We start from the raw sequence: 23,321 nt of genomic DNA on the forward strand, positions 1-23,321 counted from the left end.
TCTGAAGCCCACAAGAAGGTGGGGGTGAATGATCAGCAAGGCCTCTGCCCCCTTTAAGGTTCTGAGAGTTCCTTTCAAGTTCTGTTCTGCTAGCCTCAGACCTCTGACCTTCCTGAGGCCCCCAGCGGCCTGGGCAATGGCCTGAGGCATGGCCTCTTCCTATAAAGTGACCACGAGGGTTATGAAGGCAGGCAGCCTCCCTCTAGAGACCAACATTGGGCCTAGGACTCGGACTTATTTGATGTGACACCTGGTTAGAGTGATAATGTAAGGCTCCTTCTCATAGGACACCAGGCTAAAAATAGCCCAGCACTGTACGTAGGGAGAACCAGGTGTCACAGTGTGGAAGCTGAAGCTGTAAATCATAGTCTGCTTTCCTCTCTGAATTTATTGGCACTGGTGGCGCATCACTGGTCATTGCTGTACGGGAAAGGAGTGAGGTGATGTCTGAGATTTCAGAGTCTGTCTCTACCTCCCCATCATCAGAGACTGGCTTGGCAAAGGAAGAGCTTTTAGCTCAAACAGTGTTCCTTAGAAGCAGTGGCCCTCTTTGCCCACCCCTCACTCTCATAACCATTGTCCTGCAGACTGGCCTGCCGCAGGTCCACGCCAAGTGTATGATCCTCCATTAGAGTGGAAATGATAATCACTGGTTTAACAAAGAGGATTCCAGGACTTTGGGGTGGAAACAGTCATCCTTGGTCACTTCAAAATGTTGAGACTGTTCCTACAGACTTGTACTGGAACATTGTTCATGAACACTGTGCTCTGCCCACCCTGTCACGGAGCTGTGAGGTCAAGTCCACACTCCCTGTGCTCCCAGGACCTGGGATATACACCAGGAGGCCAAACCTGCCCTGTTTCTTACCTACTGCAGGGTCTCAGACCAGTGCCTTGATCCCTCTGCAGCCTGTGCTCAGCAAAATGTCATGTGGAGTCAGGTTTGCTTGACTTATCTCTGTGTGGTAAGATCTACTGAGGGGTCTTAAAATATCTTATTTGAGAGAATAGGCTTGAGACTTATTACAAGAGCTTATAAATGCTAAAAATAAAAACTAATCCTAAAATGTGACATCTACATTATATTTTAAAAGGAGGACTTTTAAATTTCATGAGAAGCTTAAAAGGAGAGTGTTTCAATGCAGCTTAGATTCGCTGCATGTATCACTAGGGTCCCTCCTTGTGTCACTGCCCATCTTCTGCATCATCTACTCCTTTGAATGATCTTGGGAGGTCTGGAAGTCAAATACTGTTTACAGAGGAGGAGCCTGAGAAAGTAAAATGCCTAAGCCTCATGGTTTCCTGAGAAGTCTGGAATTGTTATATGTTAACTTAGTGCTGTAACCTCAAGTCCCTGGTCAGCAAGATAGAAGAAGCTGTCTAGGGCAAGTCGTTCTGGTACTATTTGTGTCATGAGAATCATCTTTGAGGTGTAATTAGAGCCAACACCCATTGCATGCTCTCTAGGTACCACCATGCTAAGCCTTTACGTAGGTGGTCTCTGCAGTCCTCACAAAAATTGTGTGAAGGTACTATTATTACCAATCCCATTTTACTGTGGAGGAGAATAAGGCACAGGGATGGGAAGTGACCAGCCCACAGTGCCCCAGCTAAAAGATGAGCCAGAACAGGAAGACAGTCTATCCCTAGCCCCAAGCTCTCAATTCTTGATAATAACAAGATATTTGGGGTATGCTTAAACAATCCCAAACACAGAACATTAAAAAAAAATAGAGAGTATTATTTTTAAAATACATCTAATCCCTCCGCTAAAGCTTCCCAATAAGAAATGAAAATATTGTGTCCATGCTCCTTTATTTTTTATACAATTGCATATTCTAGTGAGTATAGAGCAAGAGAATTATCTTTTATTGTTCACAGAAAGAAAGTTGACATTTGTTCAAGATAATTGCTCGATTTCTTTATCTGATCCAGTTTCTCTTTGCCACAGAACTCTGAAAAAGAGAAGAAAAATGCACTGCTTGGATCAAATCATTACCAGAATCAAGACGAGGCCTATGGGCATGTTATTGTACAGCATATTTTTAAATTACTCCTCAATTTGATAAGTCACAAATGCCCCCAAATCGGTACTTATTCATTTTTGCAGCATCTAATTAGACCATTCGGTCTGTGTCAATGCTGTGGCCTCAGGGAACCTCTTCCTCTCCTTTCACCTGGGGAGTCCTGTTTCGCAGCATCTGGACAGCTTTCTCAGGCACCCTTGGCCTGCCCAGGCCCTGGCAGGTCAGATCAGGCTCCAGAAGGGAGGCTGGGACACCTCCAAAGGACAGCCACCTCAATGACCCCAGGACCACACCATCATGAGAGACAGAGGAGGCCCAGAGCTGCCCTCGTACGTGGACTTCACTTCCATGGGCCCGAAGACCAAGGAATCTCCTGAGATTTAAACTCTGGGTCTCAGCTCACTGTAGAATGGAGGGAGTAGCCTTGCCTGGCTACGTCTGCTGTACTCAGAGATGTTCCCACTATAAGGTACCCCCCTTCCCCTGCCAAGCCTGCTAGGGCGGCTTCACCCTCCTTGGAAGGGTCAGGTGAGAAGTCCCGAGGATCAGCTGGGCCACATGTGGCCCTCACTGCCTCGCAGGTACTGCTAGAGACAACATACCTGCAAAGGGCCAGCACGGAGGCGAAGGCTGCCTTGTGTGCTTGGGACAGCCTGTTTCTACCAGGCTGCAGTGGGGTCTCTGTGGTGTGGAGAGTAGGGAAGGGAGGGAGGGGGTGGAGGACCCTCAGAGGTTCTACGTGGCTCCCCTCTTTTTTGAACTGCCACCCCTCTGGCTGCCTCTCACCACCCCCCAAGTCAGACACAACATTTACTTGGAGGAGAACAGTAGCAATGGGGCTGACCTTGGACTTCCCTACAGGGTGTTATCTTCAGTGTTTCTTCCATTCCTTGGCTGGGGGAGAAAAAAAAAAAGGAGCAGCTTACAGATACTGAGACAAAACTGCCTAGAACCTGTTTCCAGGCCTTGGATCCTTCCTCAACTGACCCTAAGACTTCGTTTTCCTAACTGAAATGTCAGCAGCCTCCCTGGGAGTTCACCTGGTCAGCCCTAGCCCAGGGCTACCAGGCCAGTGCTCCAGGACCCTTGCTGCTCCTACAGCCCTGACACTGTCCTCTACCCCACTGCTCCCCCACTCCAGGCTCTATTTATGTAGCAGAATGGTCTTCAAACCATTTATCACAGGACTTCTCACCCTAAAGACATTGTGGAGACCCATTGTTCCTCAAAGTACCTTCTAGAGAATGACCACCAATAGGTCATACAGGGCCTCTATGGTCAAACAAGTTGGGAACTATATAAGAAAGCTGAGAAAAACAGGTTGTTTCCTGCAGGGCATGCTGATATGTGCTGTAAACTTTTGAGAGTGTTGGGTGCAGTGTTTTCCCATCTTGTCTGATCTTTGCAGAGTAACCTCTTGGCACCAGTGACCCACAGAGTACAGTTTGAGGGGCATGAATCTGTCTGATTCAGAGTCCGATTTTTTTGATGCAAACACTTGAGGATCTAGGGGAAGAAGCAGAGCTAGTGAGTGGCAGACCACAAACTAAGACAGTTTCTGACTCTGTGACCTTCGCAAGGGGCTCTGGGACCCCAGGGAAGGAGAGAACAGTGCCTATGCTATTTGGGAGCACGGAACCTGGACACAGGGACACAGACCCCAATTCTGGTTGGCTCCCATGTCTGTCCATCAGCAGCACTCCCACCTCCTACCCATGCTCCCGGAGCCCTGGTTCTCTCAGCCTATGTCTTTCTGTACCTTTTCTTTTCTAAACATCAAGTTTATAGGAGGAGACTTTGAAGGTCTCTCCTAAGGAAAGGGTGAGAGAGTCCCCATAATTATTCACTAGCTTGCCATAGGGTGCTGGGCTGTGCTCATTCTGCAGGAATCCATAATTGGGTGGCAGGAGGGAGTCCGAGTTAAAAACAGAGAAAAAGAAATGCTATACCTTGAAAAGGAAAAATGGTCGTCCCCAGGTGGCAGTGTGATCCTACAACATAAAAACACAAACCATTATGCAACCACTTTGTGCCTAAGGTCTTCTGAAAATGCCTATGACAACAGTTTTCAAAGTGTGGTCCCCAGACCAAAAGCATCAATGACACCTGAGACTTTGTTAGAAATGGAAATCCTCAGGTCTCTACCAGCTATCTGGAGCTGGGGCCCAGCCATCTGAATTTTAACCAAGTCCCCAGGTATCTATGATTCATGGTCAACATGGAGAAGAACTGGTATATGGATGGGGTTGTGCCACTTGCAGTTTACCTCTCCCCAAGTTTGTACAACTGGCATGCAGGCCCCTGAGCCACATAAAGCAAATCCTCAGGAACAGATGGTTCCAGGTGACTCATCTACAAGACTGGAGATGAAATATAGTCAGCCAGCAGCATTGCCCCATGATTCCTTTCTGCCTCGGAACAAGCTCAGAAAAACCTGAAATTAAACTCTCGGCCTCCGATTTTCAGGGGCAATATTGTGGGACCAGTTCTTTCCAGAAGTGATCTAGAGGGGCTACAAGATTGCCCAGCTCCAAGCACTTCCTAGGCTTCTCCTGCAGATCTTCAGGAGGTGTGGGTTCTCGAAAGGGCTTACACACCTTCTTGGTGAAATCCACTGCAGCAGTCCTCGAATCCTGTGAGGGAATGAGGTGCAGGTTATTTAACAGGAACCACACCCCCCAGGGTTGCAGTCATTAGGCTGTGACCCTGTACCTCCTTGGCTCTGTTGTGCCCAAGATTGAGAATCCGAGAAACCACAAAGGAGTCGACACCGATGCAAGTACACGAGGGGTTATTTACAAGCTTGAGCTTGGGTCCAAGTATACTCCACACAGAAGAGCAGGGGCTTGGACCCCCAAGTGGGTTACAGCTCGGTTTTTTATGGGCTGGTCTAGGGGATTTTCAGAAGAGGTAGAGGAATTTTTTTTCTCATTCCAATATGGGGGAAACGGGGGGGGCTTTCTTAAGATCTGATATGGGATTCCCTGTCAAGGACATTCTGCAGTTTTTCCTATAAAGTTCAGCTCTTATTCACAGGGGCCTAAGATGGCTGTACTTGTGCTAATGCTAAACTTGAGGTGGAATGGCCTTACTTTTTTCAGCCTCCACAGCTCCATCCTCAGGTAGCCAGAAATCAGGAGCAAAAAAGTAGTTCAGGGGAAGGGCTAACCACGTAGCCGATTATAATCTCCTGTTCAGGAAGGCAGCCGTGTTTTCTTGATTGAGGTACCATTTATGTCCAAGACAAGGTTAAATCGGCTTGTTCTTCCCAACAGTATCACCTTGAAATTGACCCCCATCCAAGGATAAGCCATGGCAGCTTCTCCAGCTTGTCTTTGCTTATGAGTCTAGCATAACAATAGATCGGACTCAATCCGGAAGGCTGTGCAGTGAATCAGACAAGACAAACTGCTGTCTACACTTACGACGACCCACCTGCTTTCTAGGAACTGAGCAGCTTCCTGAGGGGTCTTGGGATTTTTCAGAGCTAAAACCAGGAAAGTCCGGGGCAAACTGGGATGAGTTTCAGTATTCAAAAGGAATATTCTTTTTATTTTATTTTTTTATTTTGGCTACCATGTAATTGTGGAGGCTGAGAGAATTTAAGGCCATTCCACCCTCAAGTTTAGCATTAGCACAAGTACAGCCATCTTAGGGCCCTGGGAATAAGAGCTGAACTTTACAGGAAAAACTGCAGAATGAAAAAAAAAAAGAAAGAAAGAAAAAAAAAAGAAAAACTGCAGAATGTCCTCGGCAGGGAATCCCATATCAGAAAGACAACAGAGCCCATGCCCATGGTAGAAAGTCCCATATTAGAATGAGAACAGAGCTCAATGCCCTTGAAAGCCCCATATCAGAATAGTAAACAGAACTTGAGAAATTCCTCCACCTCTTCTGAAAATCCCCTAGACCAGCCCATTAAAAAACCCAGCTGTAACCCACTTCAGGGTCCAAGTCCCTGCTCCTCTGTGTCAGGTATACTTGGACCCAAACTCCAGCTTGCAAATAAACCCTCGTGCGCTTGCACCGGTGTCGGCTCCTTGGTGGTTTCTCGGATTCGCAATCTTGGGCACAACATTATTCTTTTATTTTGGCTACCATGTAATAAAACTTCAATTAGGATTTTGAACAACTATACCTATTACTGAAGCTGGTAATTTCAAAGCTTCAAACCAAACCAAACCAACCAACCAACCAAACAAACAAAAAAAGCTATTTTTAAAGAAATAAAGTTCTGAGATAGGACAAAAGGCCAGGCGGAGCCACAAGGGGAAGCCCAGGGGGTCACCAAGGCAAATGTCCATCGGAAGAGGAAGGGTCAGGGAAAGTGTCAGGAAACTTGGAAGATGAGAGCGGAAGAGAAGAGGCCATCTCTGCCCTAAGGGGGCTCCCCGGGCCCTGCAGCCATTCTGTGGGGTTCAGGGTAGGGGACTGTGGCATAAGGTAAGGCCTGTTCTCCTTCCCAAGGTGGAGGCTGAGATTCAAAGAGAGCCTGCAAGTCAGCCCTCCCTTTCCCGCTCCCCTGCTCCCTGCCCCCCAGAGACCACCTGCAGTCACCGCGGTTAAGGGAGGAGAACACCTACGGGCGGTTGCAGAAATCTTCTCATCCTGCGGTTGGCGAGCTGCGCGGCCAGGCGCATCAAGGGGTGCACAGGAGGGAACTGCAACAGATGGGGGGGGGGGGGGTCGGAGGCTGGCCTCGCCAGGACGCAGCCCAGGCTACCTGTCCTCTCCACGCCCTCCCTTACAGATGGGTTTAGTACCCCGGATAAAATTCACATCCACACCTAGGCTTGAAATTTTGTGTTTTCAATAAAGAACTGCTTGCCCTTACAGCAGGTTAAAATTCCTACACAACACTTACAAGTATTCCCTTAGGGTAAATCAGACTTTTATGTGCCTTATCCCCAAGCGTTCTGTCCTTCTGGGGAGGAGTGCACTGTCCCAAAGAAGCAAGCCCACGCAGATCCTTTTGCGCCCCAAGTGTGCTCTCCTAGTCTTGGCGGGGGGAGGTGGAAGGACAGCACCTTAATCCCCACTTCCTAGTGCATTTGATATTCCTGCAAGTGCTAACACCTGAAAATTTGATATTCCCCCAAGTGCTAACACCTGAAAATCAGCACAACAGGCCCCTCCCCCAGAAGACCAGCTAGACGGACCAGTTCCAGGGAAAGTCAAGGGACTTAAAGTATACAGAAACAAGATACTCCCCCGTGTTTCTTTTCTTTTTTTTTTTTTTTTTGCTTTTTGATTTCTGTTTGCTTCCCCCACCCCCCTTTTTTTCCCTTTCTTTCTTTTTCTTTCTCTTTTTCTTCTTTTTTTTTCTTCCTTTTTTCTTTTTTCTTTTTCTCTTTTCTTTCCTTCTTTCTCTCCTCTCTTTTTCTCCTTTTCCCAATACAACTTGTTTTTGGCCACTCTGCACTGAGCAAAATGACTAGAAGGAAAACCTCACCTCAAAAGAAAGAATCAGAAACAGTCCTCTCTCCCACAGAGTTACAAAATCTGGATTACAATTCAATGTCAGAAAGCCAATTCAGAAGCACTATTATACAGCTACTGGTGGCTCTAGAAAAAACCATAAAGGACTCAAGAGACTTCATGACTGCAGAATTTAGATCTAATCAGGCAGAAATCAAAAATCAGTTGAATGAGATGCAATCCAAACTAGAAGTCCTAACGACGAGGGTTAACAAGGTGGAAGAACGAGTGAGTGACATAGAAGACAAGTTGATGCCAAAGAGGGAAACTGAGGAAAAAAGAGACAAACAATTAAAAGCCCCTTGCCTTCCTGATACTATCCCCATCCTCACCTGATCCTCATTCCTAAATCTATGCTACTGATGAGTTTTTACCTCTTAGGGAAAAAAAACACTTCACTATTTTTTCTTTTCTTTTCTTTTTTTTTTTTTTTTTACTATTTTTTCTTTAAAAGGATGTTCTTGAAGACTTGAAAAGCCTTGATTATATAAATGACTTACTAATGGTAGAATTTCAGTTACTGTAACAGAGCCACTGAATTAAAAATTTTATACTCTGACCTTCCTAATATTCCTCAAATCATACCCTGCAGAAATTCACTTACACAACCTGCTTCTGAGGGTATTTCAAGTTTAAAATAACAAAGTTAGGGGTGATGCATGTTATCTCCTTAGCACATATACATAGTGATGGTTATAGAAGGTGCTCCTCTATGGATCACTACTAAGGACACAGCACTTTATGTTTCACAAAACTCTTCTTAAAATAAAAAAGGAGGGATGCCTGGGTGGCTCAGTGGTTAAACATCTGCCTTCAGCTCAGAGTGTGATCCTGGGTCTGGGGAGGAGCCTGCTTCTCCCTCTGCCTGTGTCTCTGACTCTCTCTCTGTGTCTCTCATGAATAAATAAAATCTTTAAAAAATTAAATTTAATTTAAAAAGGTAGTATAATAAATGTAAATTGAGCTCAGTTTTATCAGGTCTTTTTCAAACATCGGTTAAAGTGCATAATAAAAAACTCTCCTCACTTATTTTTTCCTTTTCTATAATATACTATCTAACCTTTTCGATCTCTCAGCCTCCCACCAGCCGTAGCCCAGACAGGGAAAGAAGAATCTCTGAAGCTCCAGGAAAAAGCCCTTAGAAAGCTATTACACAGACAACGTCTGCAAGCCCCGTGCTTTTCTACTTATCTACACATACTAATTTGGATAAGATAAAAGGCAAGCAGAGGAGAGTCACTTTTACAGAAAGATGAGAATGGTAAAGTACTGACCCCACTTTTAACTGGATGTGTCGGCTCCTGAGTTCTGGAGTAGTGAAATAAAAACTGAATAATAAAAAAGTTTATTTTAGTACAAGTGTCACTTGCTATAAACATGAAAGTTGCATGCCTGTGTTACCACGCTAGGCAGTACTCACCCTTTTGTATATGTCTTGATTATCCTAGAAAGAGAATTGTGAGGGTAAGATACATGGAATTTAATTGGAGCAGGCAACTATAGTTGATGAAGGGTCTTACAAAAAAAAACAAGTTCCCAGTAATACATAATTATTTTAAGGTTGACTCTCGTTTCACCTTTCCAATCTTAGGGAGAAAAACATATTCTGTAGTACATAGAAGCAATACCCTAATCCATCCCGAGATAACCATCTAAGACTTGGAATAAAATTAATGATTGCAATTTTTAATTTGTTGCTGAATATACTCTAGAATTCAGTTTTTTAGAGTTGATTCAAATTGACCAAACTCGTTTTCCCCCAAAAGCTTTCTACATAAATCTCCACTCTTTTTGCAGAAAGTCCAACTTTTCATTTCTAAATCCTTGCATGAATGACAGGCTTAGTTGTATACTAAGCATATTCTACTCCGATATCTTGCTGTGAAGAAGATGTCTTACAAAACAATAAATCAGGTTTCTATGTGTGCATTTTGTATTGCTTAAGATGATTACTGTGAATATTTTAAATATGCTGATCTGGCTAAGATTGATCATTCTCATCTCAATCACCTTGAAACCTCTTTGAATCGGCTCAAACTTCAATCGAGACAGAAATGAAAGTTGTTAATAACACTTATAATTTGTTGCTGTTGACACAATTACATCATCCTACCAACTGTGAAGGGTTTCTGCATGGGAAGCCACCCATACTTATGTATTCTACATACACACACATGCACACATACCCCACTCGTTATGTATGTGTGAGTGTATGTGTGTTTTCTGGACACTAATTAGTCAAATAATTGTTTTTGTGTACCACACTAATCAGCTTAATGCTGTTAGGTTTCAAGCCAAAAAACAACGAGAAATATGAAGATGCTTTTCCTGGTGCTCAAACACCACTCTCAACATTTCATCTGCACCTTCCTTGCTTCAATTTTTTCTTTTTACAGAAAAAAAAATGTATTTCCAAATGTACTTAACTGTCTAATTTATTATTTATGTCCCCAACTAGAACTTTTTACAGAAAAAAAATGTATTTCAAAATGTTCTTGACTATCTAATTTATTATTTATGTCCCCAACTAGAACTTCAGTTTCATGAGAGCAAGTAGTTTTCTCTGTTTTGATCACCATTGCACATTTAGCACCTAACACGTGGTGTGCTCTCAGTAGATATATTTGTTTGAAGGGATGAATAGTAGAACTGTGTTCCCAAGAATTCATTGTCCCCTTTCCTGTATGAACTTCTGATCCCACCAGAAGCACAAAACAAGAAGACTTTCTGCAGGAGTCATTATTTGTAGGATGTAACTCTGCTTTCTGAAATGCTTAAAGACGAAAGTCCCGCAGAGACCCAGATCTGGCTTTTCTGGAGACCAGAACTGGAAGAGGACTTAGAACCCAGGTAGATCATCTGGACATGAGATAGTTGAGGGAACCAGAGCCCCAGGAGAGGGAGTGACATGCCAAAGGTCCTTTATTAATGCAGCAGCAAGACCAGGAAGAGCTACAGTGTCTCTATTAATAGATTTAAGATATTGAGAGTTTTGTTCACTGAATAATCTCTTGCTGTTCTACGACTGGAAATGATGAAAGGATCAGCTTTGGGAAAGTGGAGGAAGTGGATGGAAATTCATTCCAGGTGGGCCTTTGCACTTGGGGAAGCCCACAAACCAATTTAAGGCTATAGGTAGCACATGTGACAGCCACACTTCCACTTCTGCCTATGTAGGGGACATCCCTACAGCCTTTATGTGAGGGATAGAGAAGCCCATTCTGTGTGAAGTGAAGAAACAGTGGCAAGGAAATGGAAAACTTTGGATTTTCACCCTGAATTTTTGCTCTGGATAGCAAGGCTGTAAAGATTAGTTCTAAAGATAAGAAATGGCAATTGTCTTCAAACATGTGCATAAGGATAAACTGAAAATAAGGAGAAATAGGCATGATATATTTATGAAGTTTAAGAGAGAAAGCAGTGGCACCTGTACGGCTCAGTCTGTTAAGGGTCTACCTTTGACTCAGGTCATGATCCCAGGGTCCTGAGATTGAACCCCATATTGGGCTTCCCACTCAGCAGGCAGTGTGCTTCTCCCTTTTCCTCTGCCACTCCCCTGCTTGTGCTCTCTTGCTCTCTCTCAAATAAATTTTAAAAAATAAAAGAGAGAAAGTAATGTTTGAGTTTTCAATAATGGCCATTAGTTGCATCAGGGACAATGCTAGCAGGTGGCACTTAGGTGCTGTCATTTACTGTGTTCTAGACACTGTTGAAAACCCTTCAAAGATTCAAGCACTCAATCTTCACAACAACATTATGAGGCTAGTATAACTATTATTCCCATATTACAGATGAGGAAACAGACATAGAGAGATTAAGAATTTTGCCAAAGTTAAGTAGATTAGGTTTTGAACCCAGGTTTTAGAATCTGAGCTGCAAAGGCATTTTTGGCTGAGGAAAAACCTGTGCAGATATGAGTCTGGGTATTAGGAGAATAATAAGAAGTTCACCAAGATGAGGTATGCTGTGGCTTGGGGGAGGGGAAGGAGGAAGAAAAGATATGGTTCAAGGTGAAAACATTCAGTTTATGCTTTAGAATCATGGGCTCCACCCTAACACCACCATCCTGCACTTTTGATTGAATCAATATTTACTTTGTATCCACTGAAACATATCCGTTGTGGTGACTATCACTGTTAGGTTCTTCACCTGAGATCTATTGTTTTGAAGAATTATCATATCATACTATATCAATGTGTAACATATGTCATGATATCTCATAACATACATAATTAATGTAATTATAATTACATATATATAATACATATATATTATTATAATTGTAAGAATATACATGAATGACCAATATTCCATGGTATTTTATTTTGAGAGATTCACTTGTTATTTCCTACAACTACCTTCTTACCATGTGCTTAACCATATACACAGATTTCTCCTGCAGGTGGCAAAAAAGTGTGCTTGTTACAGATATCAATTATGGTATAACCATGTGCATTGTTATAATTAAAAGAATTCTTATATGGGGGTGCCTGGGTGGCTCAGTCAGTTAAGTGCCCCACTCTTTTTTTCCCCTTTTTTAAATTTAAATTCAATTTGCTAACATATAACACTCAGTGCTCATCCCCATCAAGTGCCCTCCTTAGTGCCTGTCACCCAGTCACCCCATGTCCCCACACTCCTTCCCTTCTGCAACCAAGTGCCCCACTCTTGATTTCAGTTCAAGTCATGATCCTAGAATTGTGATATTGAGCTGCATGTCAGACTCAGCCAGGAGTCTACTTGAGATTTTCTCCCTCTGCCCCTCCCCCTGCTGTGCTTACTCTCTCTCTCTCTCTCTCAAATAAATAAATAAATCTTTAAAAAAATAAAAATAAATGAATTATTATATGTATATATATTTTTTTACCTTAGGTTGCTTAGAAAGAGTGGCCCAATATGCCAGTCGCTAAAGAAAAATATGAACAATGAATCAAAGATCGGTACAAATTAGTCAATAGCAATCTATTAAAACATATGTAAAATACTAAAGTTGTCCCATTTATGAACCTTCCATTATCTTCTCACACAGTGGCAGTGAATTTCAACACAACTCTCGTGATGCTTTAAATGAGGCCATGAAAATGGCAACATGAGTTCCTGCTGCAGCCAAGAATCTGATCTTAAAATAGTTTCAAGTGAACACTATCCACATGATATTTTCAAGGCCAAGACTAAATAAAAATCTCACATTACTGAACAGCAGCGTACCTCAAGCTGCATGATATCCAAGCCATCTGGGGGATCAGCTAGAGGTCGAGGAGATCCTATTGTGAGAAATCATAAAAATATTAATTAGAGGGGAAATAAAGGTCATAGCATTGACTTTTAAATCTTTACCATGAAAAACATACAAAGATTCTAGAAATACAGTTTTTTTTAAAAAGGATTTACAAAGAAAACACACTTCTGCCTACTAACAGTAAATGTGAGATTTGTACCAAAATTAATTAAAAACAGAGTGTTTCTTTATTCAGGAGTGACCATTGTAAGAGTAACTAAGAAAGAGGGAAAAGATATCTAGGTGATGACATAATGTGTATTTTGATGGAACTTAAGAAAATAGAATATCAGGAAATGTTGTCAAGAAAGTATGTACATCAGAATTACTCTTGGAACTTTTGAGCAATACAGATGCTCGTCTCTATAGGAGTAGGTTCTGGGCAAGGTTGTTGCCAGCACGCAGCTGCACCCTATGCCAAATTAACCTTTATCTGGTCTAAATGAAATCTGCATCTCATTTGTGTGTGATACAACACTTGGGAGGATAGCTAATATGGCAATTGAAGGAATCAATTGGATAGATGAAGTTAAATGGGATTAATGTAAAACCCTGAACTTAGATTTTTTACTAAGATTTTATTTTTATGATTTATTTTATTTTTATTTTATTTTTTTTATTTTATTTTTAAGATTTTATTTATGTATTCATGAGAGACACAGAGAGACACAGAGACATAGGCAGAGGGAGACGCAAGCTCCTCCCAGGGAGCCCGATGTGGGACTGAATCCCCAGACCCCAGGATCACGCCCTAGCCAAAGGCAGACACTCAACTGCTGAGCCACCCAGGCATCCCTGAACTTAGATTTTTAAAATGTGGGACAGGGAATATCTGGCTCAAAAGTAATATATATATATTTTTAAAATATTGAGTGATATTTTGCTTCCTGTAACCTCTGTATGAGCCGAGAAAAGCTAGGACAATCTTGTGCTTTATAGAAATAGTGTCCAAGCCCTGAGTAGTAATCCTACTAGAATGATAGAATATGTGGTAGAGTTAGAGAAACAGAATAGTTTTCTTTGGCAAAAAGGAAAATTAAGAAGTGTATGCTAACTGCCTTCAATTATTTTGGGAACTATCATAAGAGATATTAATCTTATTCTGTATTCCCAAAGGATAGAACTAGGGCTAATAGTTAGAAGGCACATGTGATCAGATTTTAATTTAGTGTAAAGAAATTTTTGCTGATTGGAGACACTCAAAGATGCAAAGTAATTTAAACCAATCCTATAAGGATTTCTCGAGAGATTCTGTGTTAACAGTACAATGATAGGGCAGCCCGGGGGTGGGGGGGTGGGGCTCAGCGGTTTAGCGCCGCCTTCAGCCCAGGGCGTGATCCTGGGGACCCGAGATCCGGTCCCACCTCAGGCTCCCTGCATGGAGCCTGCTTCTCCCTCTGCCTGTGTCTCTGCCTGTGTGTGTGTGTGTGTGTGTGTGTGTGTGTGTGTGTGTGTGTCTCATGAATAAATAAATAAAATCTTTAAAAAACAAAACAATACAATAAAGAGCATAGGGACCCACCCTCAGGAAACATAAAATCAAATAGGAAATAGGGAGGTGTATATAAATATACAGACGGATAGGAAATAATAATAAATTCCCCAAAACATAATACAAACAGATTCTATTGGAGCCCAGAAGAGGAAGCTACTGGCTCCCTTAGGCTGGTAGTGAGTTGGGTGTCACTGAAAGTAATTAGAGAAATCATAGATTCCCTACTCTCCATAAAAGATTAAACGAGATGACTTCCAAGGTTCCCTGCAATGCCTAGGTTTTGTGATTACACTATGGAACATAGCGAAACAAACATACTGTTTGAAATATATTTTCTGTTTGAATATACTTTCAAAGATTTTCTATACTCCCTAAATCAAAATTCTAATGGAAAAATCTGAAATTTTGAAATAGTCCCTGTTTTCAATCAGAGTTTCCACCACATGCTTCCTTGCATAATTTGGTGAATTACCTTGAAATGGGTAATGCATTCTGACTACTGATCCCATACCCCACCCCTGGTTCCCTGCAAAGGCACTGGTTCTCAGAAGTTAGGAAAGCAACAACCCTATCCAGTCAGCACCTCGGACAGCACCCAAGCCCAAAAAGATTGGGGCGTCCACAGGTTTGTCTGGGATCCTCCCTCCTGGGAGACTACAGAAAAGCTATGAAAATATTCCTTTTTTTCCTTTGTGTGCTCCCTCTCCAACTGCCCCTCAATCCTCAGTCTTTGGGTCTGTAAAACCCAGTTTTACCACCTCTGTTCTCCTCTCTGCAGAATTCCTGGAGTACAGATTACTAAGACATTGGGGTCCCCAACTCATCCCTCACAGTTTTAGAAGCACACCTTTAGGACAGCCCTGAGTCAGCAGCTGTTTAAAGAGAGTTCCACAAGGGAAAGTTGCCTCCTTTGGTGAAAGGCTATGGCATCTGGTTCTGTCCACCCTCTCAAGGTTAGAGACAAATGGGAAGCCATTTCAAAAGGGTAAATAGGGTAGGTGAGGGGATATAGCTTGACTCCCTCCAGAAACCAGAACCACCGTGAAGGATCAAGGTCTGTCTCAGTCTTCCTTAGAGCTCAGGCTAGTTGGGATCTGATGAAGGGGTCCCCTTACCTGAAGAGGGAATCTGTAGCATGCAGAAGCAATAGATGGCCAAGATGGAAGGGAATTGAGGAAGAAGGTGTTTCATCTTCAAAGCTGGTTTCACTTAGCTGGCCACAGATGTATTTTGCTAGGACAGGAGTTGAGCATTTCCTAAAGTTCCACAGGCAGAAGCAACAAACTATCCTGCATCTGAATGGGCCCGGTGGAGAAGGTGGTTTTATTTGCAATGCCCTGGAGCCCATTGGCTGAGCACCAATCAGTTTTGCACAGAAGGACCCTGGCTTTCTCATAAATGTCACGCTGGGCCCTTATTTGTAGAATAATATCCTCCTGGTGCAGGCATTGTAGACAGTCATCTTTTTCAATCCAGCAATAAAAATGAAAAGTAGAGAGTCATAATGGTTATTCTATAGTGGTTTGAGAAACGTTTCTAACTCTAGAAAGGCTTTTTCTCTTTTTTTTAATCAAAGAACTGGACATAAATCTATATACTCTTGCATGACGAAGTTTTATTTCCTAAGAAGCTGTTTATTTTCCACCATTAACAAAAGATGTTTTATAGCCTTTGGTGCATCTAAGAACAAAATTTGGAGTCCTGAATATAATATTACAAGAAACTCAAAAGTTCAAGTAGATTTTTTAAAAATCATGGTTGGAAATTAGACTCCTTAAGTTTTCTCCAGACTCATTTCTATGAACAAGTATTTCAAATTAAATCAGAATGCAAGAAAATATGACAATGTTTAATAATAATAATTATGATAATAATGTTTCATCTACTGAGATCCTACTTAGAATTTCACATAGATTATTTCATGTAGTTCTCATAGAAAACCCATAAGGAATGTATTATTATCCCAATTTAGTGAACGGGAAAATCAAGGATGAGAGAGAATAAGGAACTTGCCAAGGTCACCAAGCCTTAAAGAATACAGAGCAGGGATTTAGACTCAAGGGTATCTGAGCCCATTCATGTCTGTAAAAGTGTGGAATTTTAGTCAATGTGTTCATTTTTTTATAAAAAGATCCTCCTTTTTTGGTATTTTTTTTATTGGAGTTCCATTTGCCAACATATAGTATAACACCAGTGCTCATCCCACCAATAAAAAGATCCTCCTTGATAGGAAAGTCAGTCAATCTGTAGACCACTTTGCATAGTATTGATATTTTAACAATAAGGTATCATGCTAAGTGAAATAAATCAGACAAAGACAAATAACATATGATTTCACTTATTCGTGAAATCTATAAAACAAAAAAGCAAGCAAACAACAACAGCCATAATAAAACCCAGAAAGAGACAGATTCATAAATATAGAGAACAAACTGGTGGTTGCCACAAGGGAGGAGGGTGAAGGAATGGTAGAAACAGGTAAAGAGAATTAATCTTACAATACAAACTTCCAATTATAAAATAAATAAGTCACAGGATGAAAAGTATAGCATAAGGAATATAGTGAATAATATTGTAACGTCATATGATGACAGATGGTACCATGGTGAACATGGTGTAAGGTATAAAGTTGTCAAATCACTATGTTATACACCTGACACTAATATAATAGTATGTCAACTATACTGCAATAATAAAAAATTTTTAAAGAGCCTACTTGAGATTGGATATGGGATAGAAGGAAGGAGAAAGAATGAAGTTTGTTGTCTTGCAGAAAGTGTAACCTATATAAAGCATATAGCAAATAAATATCTTTTTTCATTATGCATATCTTTAATTTTTGCTCTTAAGGGTTAGCAGGTAACTAACAATTTCTGAATGTTTATAATGTGCTTAAAACAGGTTAATCCTTTATCTAAGTCATCTTATATCATTGTTTTCAATGAATGAAAGTTTTAAGAATAATTTTGGGTGGGTGTGGGTCAGAATGGACTATTTATGACTTAAAATGTATTTTGCTAAAAAATTCTAAGTCATAAGACGGTGGGAATTATAAGCTACTGTATAGCCATAATATTTTGTCTACTTCCGTGAGATAGCAAGAAATAGAGATTTCTATTTGTTACAGTATGTACCACTTTAGTACAGGAAGAATAATCTAAGGTCTTCAGGCAGCAGGAAGAGATGATGCCTTTTTATTGAAATGCACCCATTGTCCAGCTCCAAGTCTTTATGGAACGACTAGGAAAAAATGAATGATTGCTTTTTGAACATAAACCATCTATCTATATGGTATTAAACATCCTTATTTATGGACATTTTAAACACAACGCACATATAATAGCAAAGGTTTGTGGCAGTTCTACTGTCAATCAATAGGTATTTTTTAAACAGTTGGTTTCTCTCTACCATGAACTAGGTACTCTAAGTACAAACATATTTTTCAAGTAAACCTATGTGATAACTCTGATTTCTACCAAATTGATTTTGCTTCTTCTGTACATTGTACACTCATTATTTCTCAGATATTCAGAACAGAAAATAAAACATTTTTGAAACCATTATTTTTTTCAACAATTTTATTTCTAAGTGACCTTTACATCCAACGTGGGGCTTAACTCACAACCCCAAGATCAAGTTACATGCCTTACCAACTTAGCCAGCCAGTTGCCCCTAAAATAATAGTTTTTTTAAATTTTATTTTATTTTTTTATTTTATGATAGTCACAGAGAGAGAGAGAGAGAGAGAGAGAGAGAGAGAGAGGCAGAGACACAGGCAGAGGGAGAAGCAGGCTCCATGCACCGGGAGCCCGATGTGGGATTCGATCCCGGGTCTCCAGGATCGCGCCCTGGGCCAAAGGCAGGCGCCAAACCGCTGCGCCACCCAGGGATCCCAAAATAATAGTTTTTAATGCTAATGCAGAAATGCGATTATGTTGATATCCCAGAAATGAAATATGTTGAAGCCCTGATCCCCTGTGTAACTATATTTGGAGATTTGGCCTTTAAGGAGATAATTAAGGTTAAATGAAGCATAAGGATAGAGGCCTAATCTTTGAGGGCCGGTAGCTTTAGAAGAAAAGGAAGTGACACCAGAACTCTCTCTCTTAGTGCACACAAAGAAAGGGCCAGGAGAGGACACAGTGAGAAGTCACTGCCTGCAAGTTGACGAATGAGGTCCCATTGGAAATGATCTTTTTGGCACCTTCATCTTGGACTTCCAGACTCCAAACTGTGAGAAAATACATTTTTGTTGTTTAAGCCACCCAGACTGTAGTCTTCAGTTATGATAGCCTGAGCTGACGAATACGAACACACAGGGGGTTTTAGCCAATTCAGTACCAGGAAAAAAAAAAAAAGAAGAAGAAGTAAAATAATGAAATTAAAGGTAAAATAAAAGTTAAAGTCTCATGGGTTTTTTTTTTTAAGATTTTATTTATTTATTCTTGAGAGACACAGAGAGAGAGAGAGACAGAGACATAGACAGAAGGAGAAATATGTTCCCCCCTGAGTACGGAACCTGATGTGGTACTCAACCCTGGTACCTCTAGGATTACCACCTGAGCCAAAGGCAGGTGCTCAACCACTGAGCCACCAAGGAGCCCCAAAACTCTCATGGTTTTAAATGATATGATTATCTACCCAGAAAATCCAAAGGAATCAAATGACAAATTATTATAATTCAGCTTACCAAAATGCTAAAATTTAAAGAAAATTTTCAGGAATAATTTTCTCAAACATGAGCAAAAATAAAATTTAAAATGTATTTTAAAATGTAAATGGCTTTAAAAAATGTCATTCTGAGGACTAAACCAAATAATAAGTATGCAATATATTAAAAAAGAAAACTGTAAAACATTACTGAAGGACATAAGAAATATATGAATAAGGGAAAAGGCATATCATGGGGTGCCTGGGTGGCTCAGTCAGTTAAGTGTCTGCCTTCAGCTCAGGTCATGATCTCAAAGTCCTGAGACTGAGCCCCGTGTTGGGCTCCCTGCTCAGCAGGGAGTCTGCTTCACCTTCTCCCTCTGCCTCTCCTCCTTCTTGTGCTCCCTCTCAGTCTGTCTCTCTCAAATAAATACATTAAATCTTTAAAAAAAAACAGGAAAGGCATATCATGATCACTGACAACAGGAGTCAGCGTTTGTTAAAAGTTCAATGGATGGCAGATTATAAAGTTAATGTCAGCCTTATTAAAATTCTGAAATGACTTTTTTCATGGAATTTTAAAGCTGATTCTGAAATTATTTTGAGAGAATATTGAAGAATATTCAAGACATTTTTGAAAAAAAGAAAGATATTTTGCCAATGTCAAAACTACTAGAAGGCAGCAGTAATTGTTACATTGTAGTAGTAATTTTGCTACTGATCTGGCAACAGGCAAATAAATAGATTAATGGAATAGAGTCTTGAAGCAGATTATTTACATACAACGTAAAGGTGGTATTTCAAATCAATGCAAAATGATGAACTACTCTAAATGGCATTTAGAACAATTGGCTATCCAGTTGACAAAAAAATCCCCTATTTCACACTATAAATTCAAATGAATTTCAGAAGATTCATGAATTAAGCCTAACACACCCACATATACACATAGACACTCACATAAAATTCTGTATTAGAAAGAAATAGAGTATATATTTGATTGGAAAATTGCTCTTGAGCAAAATTTAGAGTAGGGAGGCCATTAAGAAAAAGACTGATACATTTTATTATATTTTTAAAAATGTCTATGAAAAAGATAACCAATATTAGCAGAGAAAAGGCAGAGTAAGGTAAGTATAAAACAACTATAGAGATGCTTAAAATATAGAAAAAAAATGGGGGGACAGAGAGAAGGAAGGAGGTAGGCAGGCACAACCTAAATGTCTGACTGAGAAAATATTAAACTGTAGATTATCCATAATATAGAAATGTATACAACTCTTAAAAAGAAGAAGATGGATCTTTATGTATTGACAAGTCAAATTCTTTGTAACGTAAAGAAAAAAAGTTATAGAATTACGTACTATATGGTCTAGTATCAGTTTGCTTCTGCTCATAATAAAACCCATCCTCACACTTAGTTGTTTAAAAACAACCATTTATTTAACTTAAAATGCAGGTCAGTAATTCAGGCTGGACTCAACTGGGTGATTCTTATGGTTTGGGCTGGGCTCAACTAATCACTTACACATTTACATTCATCTGGTAAATAGACTGGGGTGCCTGGGACCTCTTTCCATGTGGTCTCAGTCTCCAGATGGCTAGTCCAGAATTGTTCCCATGCTGGTTTCAAAGTTCCAGGGCAGTGAGAGTAAAAGCGATGAGGCCTCTAGGTTTGGGACTGGCACAACATCCCTTCTGCATTAGAACAGTCAAAGCAAGTCACAAGGCAAGCTGGAATCAAGGGGTGGGAAAATAAACTCCCTCTTTCAATAAAAGTAGCTGAAAAGTATACAGCCAATTTTGCAATCTACAGATTTCCACTTCAGGATAATTTTTTTCAAAATAGCAGACGCAATTCTATGAGTGCATATGTAGGTAATGCAAAGAAAAAGGGTTGGGATATGACACAAACACACAAATAGCAGTGGTTCTAGAGAAACAAGATTGTGAGGGGGTCATAAAAACCTTTTACGTTATCTATACTTTTTAATGATCCCATTGGCTGATTGTAAATTACCTGTATAAGTAAAATTAAATCTTAAAAATGTAATAAACTCCAAACACTATTGTGAGTATATGGGTTCATATTTAAACATCTGAACTTACATATATGAAAAAGCAACTTCTTTCTTTATTTCATTACATTTATTTTTCCAAAGTGTTTCCTTTGTTAGACATTATTGAAGAGGTTGTGACCAGTGGATTTGTCAGTGCCAAGCCAATTTAATGAGATATCTTTTTAAAAAATATATGAACTCACCATGTGGAGCTCCCACACCATCTGAAGCAGAAACGAATGCTGAGAATTACACTAAAAATTCCTCCCCCTTTCCACATCAACTTAGCTCCCACTTTGTAAATGGTTATTATGAAAAAACTCAGCAGGCTTTTAAGGAACTGGACTTTATAGGATATAAAAAATGTAATTTCAAAATTGATTATATGTTCCTGTGTTCAAAGCGTAACTTTCTGAGTTCTTCAGTGGCATCCAGAGGGTCCTTCAAGAGCCCTCTGAGTCTACAGCAAATTGAGATGCAGGTACAAGGATTAATGTTTGAGGGCTTCTATTCCTAGCAGGATTTCACAGAAAGTAGTGACAGGTTTATTTGAGAGGCTGGCTATTAAACCCCCAAAAAGCTGTTTGGTGACAGAAAAGGCCATCCTCCCACATCTACTAACACTGTCTCCACTCACCTGAATACACCCTCTCTTTTCTTCCCACCTTCTGTGCTTGTAGCCTGTACTTTTCTCTTGGCCTTTACATCTGCGCTTATGGTGAGCTACTTAGTGGAGGCAGGGGATGGGAGAGCGTGTAACCTCAGGGGAACCAGCATATGCTAATAGACAAAATCCATGGCAGTAAGAACTGTGGCTTTACTTACTATGTATTTTCCTTTGCCAAGAGTGATATATTAGATAGTTGGGCTAGTTACTTGTCCATTGGCCTTCAGCTCCATAAATGCCTTTCCTTATTCCCCTCTGATCATGAAGAGCTAGAAAGCTACAAAGTCAACACTCCTCTCAGCCAGCTTCCTGTTAGCTTCTGTCAATAGGAGAGGAGGATGGGAAGAGTTTGGAAGATGGAAAGGAGAGCCATTTTTTCTTTTCTGCTTTTGGTGATGCCTCCAGCAGAGGCAGCTCTCCTGGGCTCCACGGGCACTCCACAAGCAGCAGCACTTACACATGACTTCACACTCCCCAGGTGTAATGAGAATGTGTGCTCCTGGCTTCCTGGAGAGAAGTAGAGGTGGTAGTTGAAAGAGCAGTTTTAGTAGAGACCCCATTAGTCTTAGTGGCCAAGGAACATGGGCTCTGGGAATACCATTTTTCCTTATGTTCCTCCAATCCTAGAGGTAGACAGGGGCTTTATGCAGTTGCTAATCTCTGGGTAATGTCACCACTTTTCAATTCCAGAATCCTTTTGAGATTATTTGTTTACAGCTTTGTTGAAATATATCAAATGTATTTAAACTACATAATCTGATAAACTTTAATGTAAGTATATGCTGTGATACCATCATCACAGTAAAAATAACTTGTTATTTCCCATGCTCCAAAAGTTTCTCATACTCTTTTGTAATCTCTCCCTCTTCTTCCCCCACCACAGATCTGCCTTCTGTCATCATAGCTTGCATTTTCTAGTATTTTATATAAATAGAATCATACAGTATGTATTTCCTTTTCCTTAATTTAAATTCTTTTAATTAGCATAATTAAACTGACCCTTGTTGCATATTTTAATCATTCATTCCTTTTTTGTTGCTGAAGAATATTCTATTGTATATATGTATCACAGTTTGTGTTTTCATTCACCAATTTTTTTTTTTAAACAGAGAACGAGTACATATGTGCAGAAAGGGGGTCAGAGGGAGAGAGAAAATCTTAATCAGGCTCCATGCTCAGCACAGAGCCCACCTGGACCTTGATCTCATGACCCTGGGATCATGACCTGAGACGAAATCAAGAGTTAGACACTCAACAGACTGAGCCACCAAGGCGCCCCTTCATTCACCTTTTGATGGACATTTGTTTCCAGTTTTGAGCTGTTACAAATAAAGCTGCTAGGTCACTTGTGTACAAGTCTGTGTATGAAATCTGCTTTCATTTCCCTTGGGGAAATACCTAATCTGGGAATGACTGGATTATAGGGTAGTTTTACATTCTCACCAGCAGTACATGAGAATTCCAGTTGCTCCACATTCTTGTCAACACTTGAGATGGTTTGTTTTTAACTTTAGCCATTCTACTCCTTCCAGTACTTTTGTAACCAAGTCACTAAATTAAATTCCTGTTTAAGATAACTAGAGTGATTTCCTTTTTTTTCTCTCTCTAGTTGGGTGCTAATTCCATACAAAAACTATGTGACTCAACACTCAATATGCATTGGATG

At 40.6% G+C, this 23,321-nt stretch overlaps 1 protein-coding gene across 8 annotated transcripts in view; it reads right to left on the reverse strand.

Moving 5' to 3' along the window:
* Positions 1-1,846: 1,846 nt before the first annotated feature.
* The window catches only part of NMS (neuromedin S), a 52,088-nt gene continuing 30,613 nt past the window's right edge, over positions 1,847-23,321 (reverse strand). For 2 of the 8 annotated variants that reach the window (XM_041754238.1, XM_041754237.1), the window contains 10 exons: positions 15,394-15,740; positions 12,714-12,769; positions 12,373-12,411; positions 8,926-8,949; positions 8,780-8,833; positions 6,611-6,688; positions 4,625-4,660; positions 3,977-4,018; positions 2,872-2,921; positions 1,847-1,955 (listed from right to left, as the gene is read on the reverse strand). In XM_041754238.1, coding sequence (XP_041610172.1) covers positions 2,883-2,921; positions 3,977-4,018; positions 4,625-4,660; positions 6,611-6,688; positions 8,780-8,833; positions 8,926-8,949; positions 12,373-12,411; positions 12,714-12,769; positions 15,394-15,469 — 444 coding nt within the window. In that variant the 5' untranslated portion in view covers positions 15,470-15,740 and the 3' untranslated portion in view covers positions 1,847-1,955; positions 2,872-2,882. The remainder of the gene's footprint in view (positions 1,956-2,871; positions 2,922-3,976; positions 4,019-4,624; positions 4,661-6,610; positions 6,689-8,779; positions 8,834-8,925; positions 8,950-12,372; positions 12,412-12,713; positions 12,770-15,393; positions 15,741-23,321) is intronic. The other 6 variants (XM_041754239.1, XM_041754241.1, XM_041754240.1 and 3 more) reach the window with 6 other exon arrangements.

This window comes from Vulpes lagopus, chromosome 5, assembly GCF_018345385.1.
Source record: "Vulpes lagopus strain Blue_001 chromosome 5, ASM1834538v1, whole genome shotgun sequence".
Lineage (NCBI taxonomy): Eukaryota > Metazoa > Chordata > Mammalia > Carnivora > Canidae > Vulpes > Vulpes lagopus.